This window comes from Acanthisitta chloris, unplaced genomic scaffold (genome assembly GCF_000695815.1).
Source record: "Acanthisitta chloris isolate BGI_N310 unplaced genomic scaffold, ASM69581v1 scaffold33394, whole genome shotgun sequence".
NCBI lineage: Eukaryota > Metazoa > Chordata > Aves > Passeriformes > Acanthisittidae > Acanthisitta > Acanthisitta chloris.
In genome coordinates, this window is record NW_008669333.1 from 20,169 (window position 1) to 33,055 (window position 12,887).

At 38.9% G+C, this 12,887-nt stretch overlaps 1 protein-coding gene across 1 annotated transcript; it reads right to left on the bottom strand.

The window, feature by feature from the left end:
• Positions 1-2,494: 2,494 nt before the first annotated feature.
• On the bottom strand, positions 2,495-12,881 carry MCM4 (minichromosome maintenance complex component 4; the record flags this gene model as incomplete). Its single annotated transcript, XM_009073272.1, has 15 exons — positions 2,495-2,758; positions 3,100-3,233; positions 3,343-3,571; positions 4,081-4,288; positions 5,605-5,732; positions 5,939-6,304; positions 7,837-8,096; positions 9,501-9,621; positions 10,137-10,357; positions 10,794-10,932; positions 11,351-11,446; positions 11,529-11,624; positions 11,757-11,855; positions 11,939-12,102; positions 12,746-12,881. Coding segments are annotated over 15 exons (2,490 nt in total), but the record flags the coding sequence as incomplete, so codon positions are not given.
• Positions 12,882-12,887: the final 6 nt, after the last annotated feature.

The window sequence follows — 12,887 nt, forward strand, 5'->3', positions numbered from 1 at the left end:
AGCATTGGGCACCAAGAGAAAACAGCATTTTAGTATCTCTAAGAATTAGACAGCTTACAAGTCAGAAAAAACTTGCACCAGGACTACTGTCTAGTAACCCTCCTACACCAAATTATATGTATTTTTAGGAGTTTAGACAGTATTGGACCTAGTTGTTTCTGTGCTTCTCAAAGCAACTTATTACAAATAACTGCTGCCAGTAGGCTTACAACTTTATGCACTTTGTAGAATGTATAGAAGACCTTAATGCCTTTCTTCTGTGTTGTTTCTGATGTTAAGAATATCAGGTTTCTGGCAGGCATGCTTTCCCCTGATTGCCTATTCCAGTCTTTAAATGACTCAGGTTTTTAAGATGAGCTTAATTATAATTACTAACAGCAAAGGGTAAATACAGCAGTAAATTATGATATAGTTTGAGACTATTACATAGAGTAAGGAAAATATTGTCAATTTAAGTAAATTACTTTAATCTTTCTTTTGCTTTGTGTAGATTTCAAATTAGGATGTGAATATGTGAATAAGATATTGTAATTGTTTTTTGTAAGAAAAGACTGTGTACATGCATTTCCATTTTACCTAATTACAGAGTAACACTTGCAGTCCAAAAAACCACTACAAAAAGAGTTGACTTGTTTTCAATCAAGTACTACATACAGGCTTTCAGAGCCACCTAGTGGGATTAATCTGCAAGTAACCCTGTAAACTCTGAATAGAGTAATTCCTAATGAGCATTTTACTTTTAAAAAACCCCAAACAATACACAACAAAAATCCACCAACGAACTAGAACATGGTGAATTAAGAGTCATCTTAACTCGAAGCTGAAACTCGTTTTGCACACAAAAATTTCTCCCGTTTCCTAGAACACTTGGTTGTGGCTATACAATTCAATAAGCATTAAAAATTTGCAAGTAGATGAACAGCCCATTTTCTGTTTTACAGTAATAGTTTCCATACTGACAGGCAATTTTAATTTGAGGAATTTTTCTGATGTATTCAGATGCATCACTAATTGAATTTGGTTTTTTTAAACAGCAAATCAACTTTCTTCAGCTCGAAAACATATGTAAGTAACTTTGTTGGTGCTGGGTTGTCTGTGACAAAGGAGGTACCAAGTAGTTCGGAAGGAAAGTCTTATAGCTATGAGAGTGAAAAACAGGGGACAGAAGGGTTTATCAACTGAGTAAGTACTTCAGAGACCTGTGTAAATGAAAAAGATACGCAAGATATGCTTTCAGGAACTAAAAAGCTTAGAACTGTAACAGTCTCATGTAAAAGGCAGATATAGTAATTGTGAACTAACAGTATAGTACAGTGGGGAAAGAAAGACAACATAATGAGATTGTTGTTTTCTAAGCAAAATACAGAAATAATAACATGGCAGAGAGGAAAATAAGATCCTGTAAGACAAGTGCCATGAGAGAATTCGTGATCCTGGCATTTAAGGGAGTTTGCAAGTTTATTTTACAGACTTCTTTTGAAGAGAAATGTCAGGCTCATGGAATCTCAGCTTACCTGTGTCTAACTTTTAAGCCCTGAGTTAGGGAACCTAGACTTCCTCCACAGAAAAGCACAACATAAACTACATCCTTCCAGTCCTTAAAACCCAGGAAGGTGGGGTAATAGTGACGTGTATAGTAATGAACAAGACTGGGGAGAGATGACTGTGGCTTAAATTTGATGCTTCCAACAGACACTATTTTTACCATAGGATAGACTTGAATTTCTTCCTTCTACCGAAAAGCAAATCACTGAAAATTCAACCACAGGTAAACAGTATCTTGGTCATATAATGAGCCAGTAGCAATAAAAAATAGGTTTTAAGGACCCATCTTTTTGGGGAAAATTGCTTCCCTTCTGCTGGAAGCAGCAGCACAGACCACAGGAGTGCAGTAACTGAGAACATCTACCCTGGCTAGAATGTGGGAAGATTTTCCAGTCATGCAACTGGACCTTGTTCTTTCAGGACCGATTCCATGCCATTACACCAAAGGTGAGTATCCTAATTTATCCATACTTAAAATTGCAGTACGGAAACGTGGTTTCAAGTAGAATCTATCTGCCCTTTTTTACATAGAGGATACTACCATAGTACACTCATGTAAAAGAAAAAACCTTTCATGCTCTCACAAAAGTGCCCAGCATAGGATATGTGAATTTTCATTTGAAATGAATGCTAAAGAGTCCTTTTAAGTGAAATAACTTTATTTCAGATCACAGCAATACTAATAATCAAACTGCAGTTACTAAAAGGTCATTTAATATGAATTTTTACAATTCAATTTGAAATACATGCAACATCATTAGCATGTTCTAGGAAACCTCATAAAACACATAGCACTTGACATATTAGTAATTACATTTAGCTAAAATGTAAATAGCATTATTCAGATGAGGATTTTTTAGGTCCTCTGCAATAACTTTGCAATGATAGAAATGTCACTTAATCGTCACTGCACTTGTCATTCCAAATGATAGCCCAAATCTTGAAACTGGCAGGCTGGCAATAGTAAGGCAAAGTAAAGCCATAACAGTTGGCTAGCAAGGAAAGGCTGTGCCTGTCACAGCAAGTGATAGTCTCAAATCTCTCAGATCTTGCAGACTGACACTATCTTAAGTAAGGCAAAGTAGAAGTCCTGACAGCAGGCTTGCAAGGAAGGGCTAACTTACAGCAGTCTAACTGTCTTTCCAGTCACAGTCAAGAAGTCCTCATCAGCCAAGGCACGAAGTGCTTCTTCAAACATTTCCTTTGTGACAGCCTAAAAGAAAAGACACAAATCAAATAAAGATGGGGGAATACTTCCAAAACAGTGAAAAGGCCTTACTTTCTACCAATTTTGTTATATTTTCTTTTTTAAGTTTTCATTTGTTCTTTTTGCAACTTGAAACCTGACCTGGAACCCTGAAGCTGAGTTTGCTAATTTAGAAGCCAGAATAAACTAAGATACAGCAGATTAAACCCATTTATCTGCAGTAGAATTAGCTTTCTAGTCACTTCAGCAGAAAAAAAAATCAAGTTTCCCTTTCCCTCCACATGCTGATTTGGAAAAACATGCTTTTAAAAAATAACAAAAATGCAAAAACAAAGCGGCAAACTTACTGTATCAGACTGTGCTCGGAGATCATCGAAAAGCTGTTGATACTTCATGGATGGTGTTTTACCCTTTGACTGGATAAGCTTCCTTAAAGCTTGAGCCAACTCCTCTTTCCGCTTACGAGCTGTTGCACTCATTCCTTATAAAAGGAAAGAAGATACCTTTTAGTAATCAGCTAAGGAGTAGAGTTACATTTTCAAGTTACAAAAGCTCAACAGCAGCCCAGCTTTAACACTGGAAACACAAACCTGTAGTAAGAATGGATATGTCCACAATTCCTGTCCGTGGATCAGTGGCAGATTGTTTCAGTGCTTCCCGATGGAGGCGTTTTGCTTCCTCTACATCAACTGTTTGAACCTTCTGAGAAAAGCGAACTTTAGCGTGCGCCTCTGCCAGCCGGATCAGGGACTCGAGCTGCCTGGGATACGCAGAAACCATTCCCCTGCCACTTCCAATCTTCCTCATGTCCACATATGCCTGAAAGAGACAGTTGTTAACTAGTTCAGTAACTTGTTATATTTATTCCCCCCTCTCGTTTCAGAATATGCATGATCCTGGCAAGCCAAATACTGTATTTCTGCTCGGACACCTTTGCAATTCCTCTGTGATGACAGATAACCACATCACATTACTTCTTTCTGTTATAAAGCAACTAGGCCATGGTAATCAAGTTTTCAGTCACTTTAAGAACATAGGACCAGTCTTACATAGCAGTAATTCCATCTACCATGACACATCCATTTCAGTATGATTTTATGCTTTTTATGTGATGGAACCAAACCAACACACCTGAAAGCTAAACATTATAGAGTACAGAACAACTAATCTGATCCCTCTTTCCTTTTAAATGTTGGTGGGTTTTAGAGACTTTTTAACAGACCTTAGAGAAAAGTTACATGTAGAAAGAAAGCATACATACTAGGGAATCTGACCACTTCTGACAAGTCAGGAAAGATTCTGAACACCTTTAACAGCAATTTCTTTACCTCAATAAGGGCTTGGCTTGCTTCTTCACTTAATCTGGGATTTACATAACTACGAGCATATGCAATGTAATCCCTCAATACTGCCATATCCATGTATTCCTCCTCTATCTTTTCTTCACTTTGGTAGTACAGTGAAACCAGATGGCGAGCCAGACGTCTGTCATAAGCTTCATCTCGTGGATCCAGCATCAAAAAGATCAAGTCAAATCTGAATGGGATAGAATCCAGGATTAGTGGTCATACTTTCTTGTGAATTTAAGTACTTGTTTTAGGTGGCTTGACTTAACAAGTACAGGTGGGAGGCACTAGACTGTTAATTCCTGCTCTTAAGTGTAAGTTGCTCTATTAAACTGAAAAATTTTCTAGCATTTTTAAAGTACAGAACAGCCCAATGGATTTGCTTTCATCCTGTGGACTTGCAGTTTTGAAAGCAAGGTACAATGTGCAAAATTCAGATTTCATGTTCAAGGCTGACAGTTTTTGTTTTCTTAAAAAACCCCTCCCACTCCAAAAAAAGCACACCAGCCACAAACAAAAAAGATCTGACACACACAATGAATGCACAGAAAAAGCTTGCGGCTAAAGAAACTGCCCTGAAAGGCAACAGCAAACAGGGCACATGCCTAGTTATTTTATGCCATAAGCAAACATAAGTAAATAAAGTATGTGTAAGTAAAAAAGCAATTGCAGTTTAATCCTGAAGAAAACAGTTTATAATTTTACAAACGGTATGTTCAACTATAGGCAGACATGAATAGTGTTTAATTTTTGCCAGCCAATCATAAATTCAATAAATGGTGGAACTGAGATGCTGCTCAAGCCTATTTCATCTAGTATAGCTGCACTAAGGTACCATTTGTCACTAGGTGGCTAAAGTAAGCAGTTCTTAATTGAAATCTGAGCCGTAAGTGTTCACAGGATATCACGTGTATCATCAGTGCACTTCAAATTTCCAGTTAGTGCAGGAATTCCTAACAATTCCCACAAGATGCAACTGGAGCCCATAGTTCAAACTTCTGTCAGCAGACACTAAATGTGGCTCTAACGGCTGATGCCCAAAGGACTAGGTAGCACTGCTATCTCCCCAGCTGAATTTTACAGAACATGAAGCAGGCACAGATCTTCAGGTTCTACCACCTCTGCTCCAAGTTTCCTGATCATCAGTGTTTCACTTCACAAGTTTTACGGAGCTAAGAGAAACATCCTGAATTTTTGTTGAAGTTACCCATAACCTAAGTTTCAGAACAACTCTCTTCTAGGAGATGATTATGAAACAACAACATGGAATTAAATAAAGAGGCCCTACAGATCTTACCACATCTGCTGTTTGAGGTTAATGGGTAAATACTAAAAGGCAGTTCTCTGCTCACCTAGAAGCTGCAAGCCTTTAACATAAGTGCTATTAAAGTTTTCCACTACACTGCAAAAAACGCACTCATTCTGTTCTACTTTATTTAATCATTTTCACAAGAGGAAGTAGAACATCTCATCAAAAATGAGACATGCAAGGCAGGAGTTCAGTACCTTGACAACAGCGTATGAGGAAGCTGAATGTTTTCAATAGTAGTCTTTTTTGGATTCCACTGTGATTCTATGGGGTTAGCTGCTGCTAGGATAGATGTACGAGCATTCAACTGGCAAATAATTCCAGCCTGTCAAAATGAAAAAAAACTTCAGACACCAGCTGCAGCTATCTGCCACCAAAACCTTTCCCCCACCCCCATGTTCATGAGGTCACTAATATTATTAGATGGGTTCTGCAGTAAAAACCTGCATTGCAAAAGCCTTTGAGTAAAGCAAGAGCAAGAACCTCTAGGAATACTTCAGTCTGCTAACAAAGATATAAACAGACATTTACCTTTGCAATGGAGAGTGTCTGTTGTTCCATCACTTCATGTAGAACTGATCTTGTGCTTTCATTCATTTTATCAAACTCATCGATGCAGCAAATGCCGTTGTCACTGAGTACTAGAGCACCTGTCTGTAGAACCAGCTGCCTTGTTTCTGGATCCTTCATCACACATGCAGTGAGACCAACTGCACTTGAGCCTCTGCCAGAAGTATACTGGCCTCGAGGAACCAGGTTAAACACATACTGGAGGAGCTGTGATTTACTAGTACCAGGATCACCACAGAGAAGGATGTTGATCTCTGCGCGAAAATTACCTCTTCCTGTGTGAGTAAAATCCTTTCTTGAGCCCCCAAAAAGCTGAAGCAGAATACCCTATAAAAATCAAATCATCACCTCTTGTATAGTTAACAGAGCAAGTACAACTCTTCAACCAAAACATCTAATAAACTGAAATACTGATAAAATAAACACAACCTGGACATGAAAGGAAAGATTTTAAATTGGTTTTAGATGTATTTAAAGGGTTTATTCTTTACAGACATCCTCAATTCCAGTTCATTGCGAACATACAGTTTAAGTAGAAGCTGAGTTGATAGGACCTAGCAGTTTGAGTCTGAAGTTAGATTTGTTCCAAAACTTATGTAATCAGTAGATTTGGTAACAAATGCTACTGACAACAGAAAAAAACTACTGTTCTCCCTAAGGCTATGTTTAATCTAGGACCATATTACCTCTTTCAAATCATTAGAAAAGTGTCATTTTTAAGAGCGTTTTAGTCAAGACAAATCAAGTATCATTTTCTTTTAAGGAAAACTGCTTTATTGCCTTCACAACATTAAAGTTCTTTTCTTGCCTGTAGAGATGAAGTTTAAGGTCTTTGATTTCACTGGAATCTACCAACAGTTCCTCCCTTATGTTTCCTAAAGAAAGCATGTGCTTGCAGTGCTAGTCAAGAAATTAACTAACTGCCAGTATTTTGAAAGTACTAGTTGTATGAACTTCTAACTTTATCAGACAGAATTATCAAGGATGATTTTTTCTTTTTCAAATGTAGTAGATTAAAAATTCACTATTTTCCAGTATTGTTTCTGTATTTGCTTTCTCTAGCAGCAGATATATGCTGGAAAGTCACTGAAAAGAAGTGCTAATCAGTGACAATGATGGCTCAAAGCAACAAGGAAAATCATACACCACATAAAGCCTCTGCACAATTTCTTACAGCAGAGAAACCTCGTGGAGGCATGCAGTGAGCTATTTGTACTAGTTCTGTTCTCATTCACTTACAACAACCTGCAGCAGTCAGTAAAACCTGTCCAGTCATTACAGGAACTCTAGGTCTCCAATATTGAGTATTGGTGCTCCAATTCATCTGGGTTTCAAGCACTTAACAAGTTATAAGACAGAAGCTTTACATGTTATTGTAAACAAGAGTTTGGTTGGAACCTGAAGAGTCTCCCTTGATGAAAGATCCTTATGTTTCCTCAACTCCACCCATTAGACATGATATGCTTTATTAGCATGTTGAGAACAACAAATGGAATAGCCATTACTGTGTTTCCATTGCAGCAGGAAATCATTGTATGGCTTTGAATTCAACTTTCAGAAACCTGTGAATGATGATGTATAAATCCATTGAAAAACCCCAAAGGAATATACCTGAAGAGCATTGTTTGATGTCTGACAATACCTTGAGTTGCAGTTGTTGCAATGATAAGGTTGCATTACCTGAGCTGAACATTTATTGGAATAGTTCTCTCCTTGGATACATCTAAATAAGCATTTTGATACCCCATAATTCAAAGTCACAAATTTTTAAGCTTCAAGATATTTTTATAACAAGCAATAATTACCAATGTACTCACATATAAATAAATGTCTTAGAACAGAAATACAGAATTTCTCACCTTTTTGATGTCTTCATGCTCATAGATACTTGGGGCCAATGCTGAAGCAAGTCTCTCATATATGTCTACTTTTTTAGAAAGCTCTGTGAGCATTTTCACACGTTCCTCTGTAAACATCTTTTGCTCCATTTCCTGGTCAATACCATGCAGGCGTTTTGAATCTGTCTTGCGATAGTGAATGACATCGATGTGGGTCTTATACACGGATTTTACGCTGCTGACCCGTGGATTAACTCGACTTGGGACTGCCCTGTAGATACCTAAATACAAATTTTAGTCACAGCATTAGATGTGAAGAAACATGATGATTACAAACCCTAAAAATTTTACAAGTTCCCTTGAAGAGTTAAAGCTTTTCAAAACACCTAAATAAAATAAAAGTCAGTTTAGTTGTCAGTAAAAGGAATGTAGAATTCAATAGAACATACTTAAGTCATCTAGACCCTATTTTTTTAGGCACATATGTGTTAAACATTCCTATCAGAAGTGTTCTCAACAATAAAAACACTTAAGCTTATATACAGCCTGATGCTTTTGAAATTCCTGCTCCAAAGTCTAGTCAGCTTTCCCCCCTTTAGTAAGTGCCAAGTTTAATAACAGGTTTCTAATAAACCTTGAACAGCTAGCAGTACAGCAGCTGTTTTAAAGCAAAGTGGTTTATAAAACATGGTTGCAGCATCACAAGACTTATCTACGTTACCACTCTCCTGACTGCAGACACTATTTAAGATTCTTCACCTATAGGTTCAGAATGACTGGATTAAGGTCAGACAAGCTGGAGATCATCTAAGTCTAACCATGGGCTCAAATTGGAGTCAACTGGAGTGAGTCCACTGGTTGCTAAAAGCTGTGTCCAGTCAGGTTTTCAGTATCTCTAAGGCTGGAGACTCTACACAGCCTCGCTGGGCAACCTGTGCTGGGGCTTGACCACATAAACAGTAAAAAAGCTCTTATTTTTAACTGAAATTTCTTGTGTTTCGGCTTGTGTTCTCTGCATGCCACTGGGCTTCACTAAGAAGAGTCTGGCTTTGTCATTTTGCCACCACCACACACAGCGCCACACTGCATCAGGTATTTATAAACACACTACTAAGATCCTCACGAGTCTTCTGTTCTCCAGGCTGAGTAGTCCCAGCTTTCTTAGCCTTTCCATACATGATGGAGACTTCTGTTATCATCACAGCCCTTTGCTGATTTCAGTCCTGTATGTTCATGTCTTCCTTGCACAGGGAGACCCCACAACTGGACCCAATACTCTCTCAACCTGCTGGCAACACTTCTGATGCAGCCCAGGAGGCTGCTGGCACTGCAGTCATGTGGTCTGTCAAGTACTGCTTCCTTCTAGTTTTGCTTTTGTCTGCAAGTTTGGTGAGGGTGCACCACAACACTGCCCAGCTAGCAAAGGTTTCCAGGATTATTGACTCTATCACCTTCCCAAGGATCAAGAGGCTGACTGGCCCAGGTGTCCTCCTTACTCTAGGGAGTGACATTGGTTTTCTTCTAGCATCTTAGCCAGTCACCACGACTTTTCAAAGATGACTTAGTGACCTTGCAAAGAAAGTGTCCAGTTCCCTCAGCACTTGCAGGTGCATCCCATCAGGTTCCTTTACAGACAGCTAAGATCCGTGAAAAAGAAGGATGCAAATATTCAAACCATTTTTTACCTGTGACATTAACTCTGTCACCTGGCTGAACTTTATCAACAAGGTCATTGTGAGCAAACAGCGCAACTGTATGCGGGGTCTGTCCAGCTGGCATGTCTTCAGGAGACTCCTGCAGTTTGATCTAACAAAAAAACCACTTAAGTTTTAGTTTAAAAAAAAAAAAAAAAAAAGCTTTTCTGCAGAGCATGCAACAGAATTTTGTATTAGCACAGTCTTCAGCATCGTTTTGCATTAGGAACATTGCTCAAGAGCAAAATACACCCCCTAAACCAGCAACACTGATTAGTGATTAAAAGAGATGATGAAAAGGAGAGTTCTGCTGGTTGCTACTGGCACGGCTAAAATACTGTTACAAACAAGGCTCATTTAGTCTAGATAGAAGTGGACATACTATAGATAAAGGGGCTTCCATGTACAAACATTAAGATGTGTACATACTTTATTTCATCACTTTAATGCATTTCTTTTCCAAAGTAGATTTATCACATCACTAAGTCGTTTCACTCATGTTCTACAACACTTTCCCTTTTCATCCAGTCTCAAGACACATAATTAATGGTATGGATGATTTTAGGAAGATAGGAGAGCAAAAACCAGACACTGTTTCATTTTAGCCACCACATGAAGCCAACGTACCATCTGTTTGTCAGAGAACATGGATCGGTTGTGGATCAGTGCCATACTGTGCGTTGTGTTGCAGTTCTTGCACACTGATGGTTCGGCAATCCTGCCACGATCGATTTCTACTCTGGTGGTGAAAGCACAGACCTGGCATTTAAAGAATGCTTCCTGCATCTCGGGAATCAGCTGGGAGGTTCTGATGACCATACCACTGATGGTGATGAGCTGATCAATGTCTACAAAATACAGAGACTCGTGTCATGACTTCATGCTCTTAACATTTAAATAACCTTCAAAATTTCATTTTACGTTAGCTTTTAAGTGGGAGGTAGACATTCAGTTAAGTACTGGTGTGTTAAGACAAAGCACAAAGAATTGTAAATGCATAGTATAATTTACAGGAGAATTTATACAAAAGAAGGAATCCTTTGCACTTGCAGAACTAAGAACATGAGTGGCAGATGTTACCAAAGACTTCCTTGATGGACAGATTATTCTGCATTTGGGCTCTAAAGCATTTGCTTCTCAAACAGACATTTGAAGAGAATACATTGGTCTGGGTGAACCACACGTACAATTTTAAATGGTCTTAATGTAATTCTGTGTTGCCATTCAGTAAGTTCCTATAAATATTTAAGATTCTTTTCTGACATGGTAAGCAAAAATGTTTACCTTCAGGGTTTAGACTTCTCATATTCCTAGTCTTCAGCACATTATATGGCCTTACTTGAATCTGATGTTCTAGTATTGAATCAGGGTAACGATCAAAAAAGATCTCATTGGCAGCCATGTCAAACGTTGGGATAACTTCCTGTACAAAATTGTTAGAAACAGCTAAGCTTACGAGTTAAAGAAAATAATCACAGAACAAAGTCATTTTGCATAAAGCAAAAAGATCAGCCAAGTTACGTCAGTTGAGTATTTGCCTATGTAACAAAAACTTGCTGTTCATATTTATTTATTTATTCACCTGAGTATTGCAGGGGATGGGGGGGGGAAGTACAACACTCTGGATATTGCAGTTTACCAGCTAATTTTGCATGTACAAGGCACCCACTGTAACTCTGATCACTTACTATGAAACAAGACATTTTGTATTAAGCAAAATAAAGATGCCACTGTGATTACACTGAACACACAACATACATATTGCATTTAAATAAACATATTGAGATCCAGAAATATGAAAGGGCCACTTGAAAGCCAGAAAACAAAGTGCACTACTTCACCTGAGGATAGCAGATCAGTTGCTTGTAGAGAACTTCATCAAATGATCTTAGATGGTCACAATTTACATTCAGGAATGGTTCCCCAACCATATTAATCTGCAAGGCAGTCAAGAAATCTTTAGCTCAATGACATGTAGGATTAAAACAGGAAAGTTAAATTCCATTGTGTTACAAGTACCTCTTGAAGTCGTTGCATATAGCGTGGCTCGTTAAGATCCAAGCCAATGTCTTCATCCTCAGTATCCAGTGGATCGATAAAGCGCTGAAGAAATCTCTGCATGTCAGAGGTACCAGGGAGACAGGAAAAAATGAGCAAAATTTAGTAGTACAACAGATTCAACTAATATTTGCTTAAATCAAACTAGCTTTTCATTTAATAAAAGGAAACAACAAGTTGTTAACCTACCTGGAATTTTTCTTTGCATGAGGCTACATTAACATCTGTTCCCCAAATAACAAGCTTTTGTCCAAGAGATTGGTCGGTTGCTACTACATCCTCGGCTGGCTGCATGAAAACAAAGAACACACAAATGTGAGTACTTGTCTAAAATGAAGTTGTCAGACACAAGATCCAAGACATCTACTTACCCCATCTGAGTGTAAATCAACTTGTCTGGCTTTACGGGCAGACCCAAGATCTGGCCTCTGCCTAACCGGAGTTCCTCGTACACCACTGCGTGGAGTACCCTCTACCCTGGAGCTGGGGGTGCCGTAAGTCAGAGGTGAACTGATATCAAAGTCAAGAGGAAGAGCTGCAAAAGAATGTTTTCTAATGATTATCAAGACATTTTATGTAAAACTCAGTCTCTGCATCTGCCTTGTCCTTCTTCTAACTCTCCACCCTTGCAAAACGAGTAGCATCAATCAATTCCAGTATTTTGTCACCACAAACAAAAAAGACGTTGCAAGTCTACCTAGAATGTTTCTTGGCATTACCATCTCTTCTCAAAGACCCCAAGTTCTATCTAGTAAAGCTTCGTTAGAAAACTTTAATCCAGTGTTGCACTTTAAAACCACAGTAGTGTTCAAGCATAAAGACATAGACCATTTTTGATTCATCACATTGTTCAGTATTTTGGGGAGTGTAAAGGAAGTGACAGAATTACCAGCAACAATCTTATATTTAAAAGCACGAGAAGCTTTCTATGACAGTCAACCTAATTCTTCCTGTGTTAGTATATTTTACTACCTTATTCTTTCTAGAAATACATAAAATGAAGGTATAACCCCTGGTACATACTCCCACGATAACGAAGCTACAATAAGGATCTGCACCACTGCCACTGACGGCGCTGCTGTAGCGTTCCCTACGCTCAACTCAAATGAGAAACTTGAGACAACACTCATTTTTGACTCGGGTATTTTTCGGCCGCATCCGCCCCAGCCCCAGCGTACCTGACTGGCGGAACTGGGGGGAGCTGGAGAACAGAGCATCGGCGGCGCCGGGGCTCTGCACCTCGGCGGGCGGGGAGGGGGGCATGGGCTGCAGGTCCCCGGTGGAGGTGGGCTCGTCCGTCCGACGCTTCTGAGAAGGAGG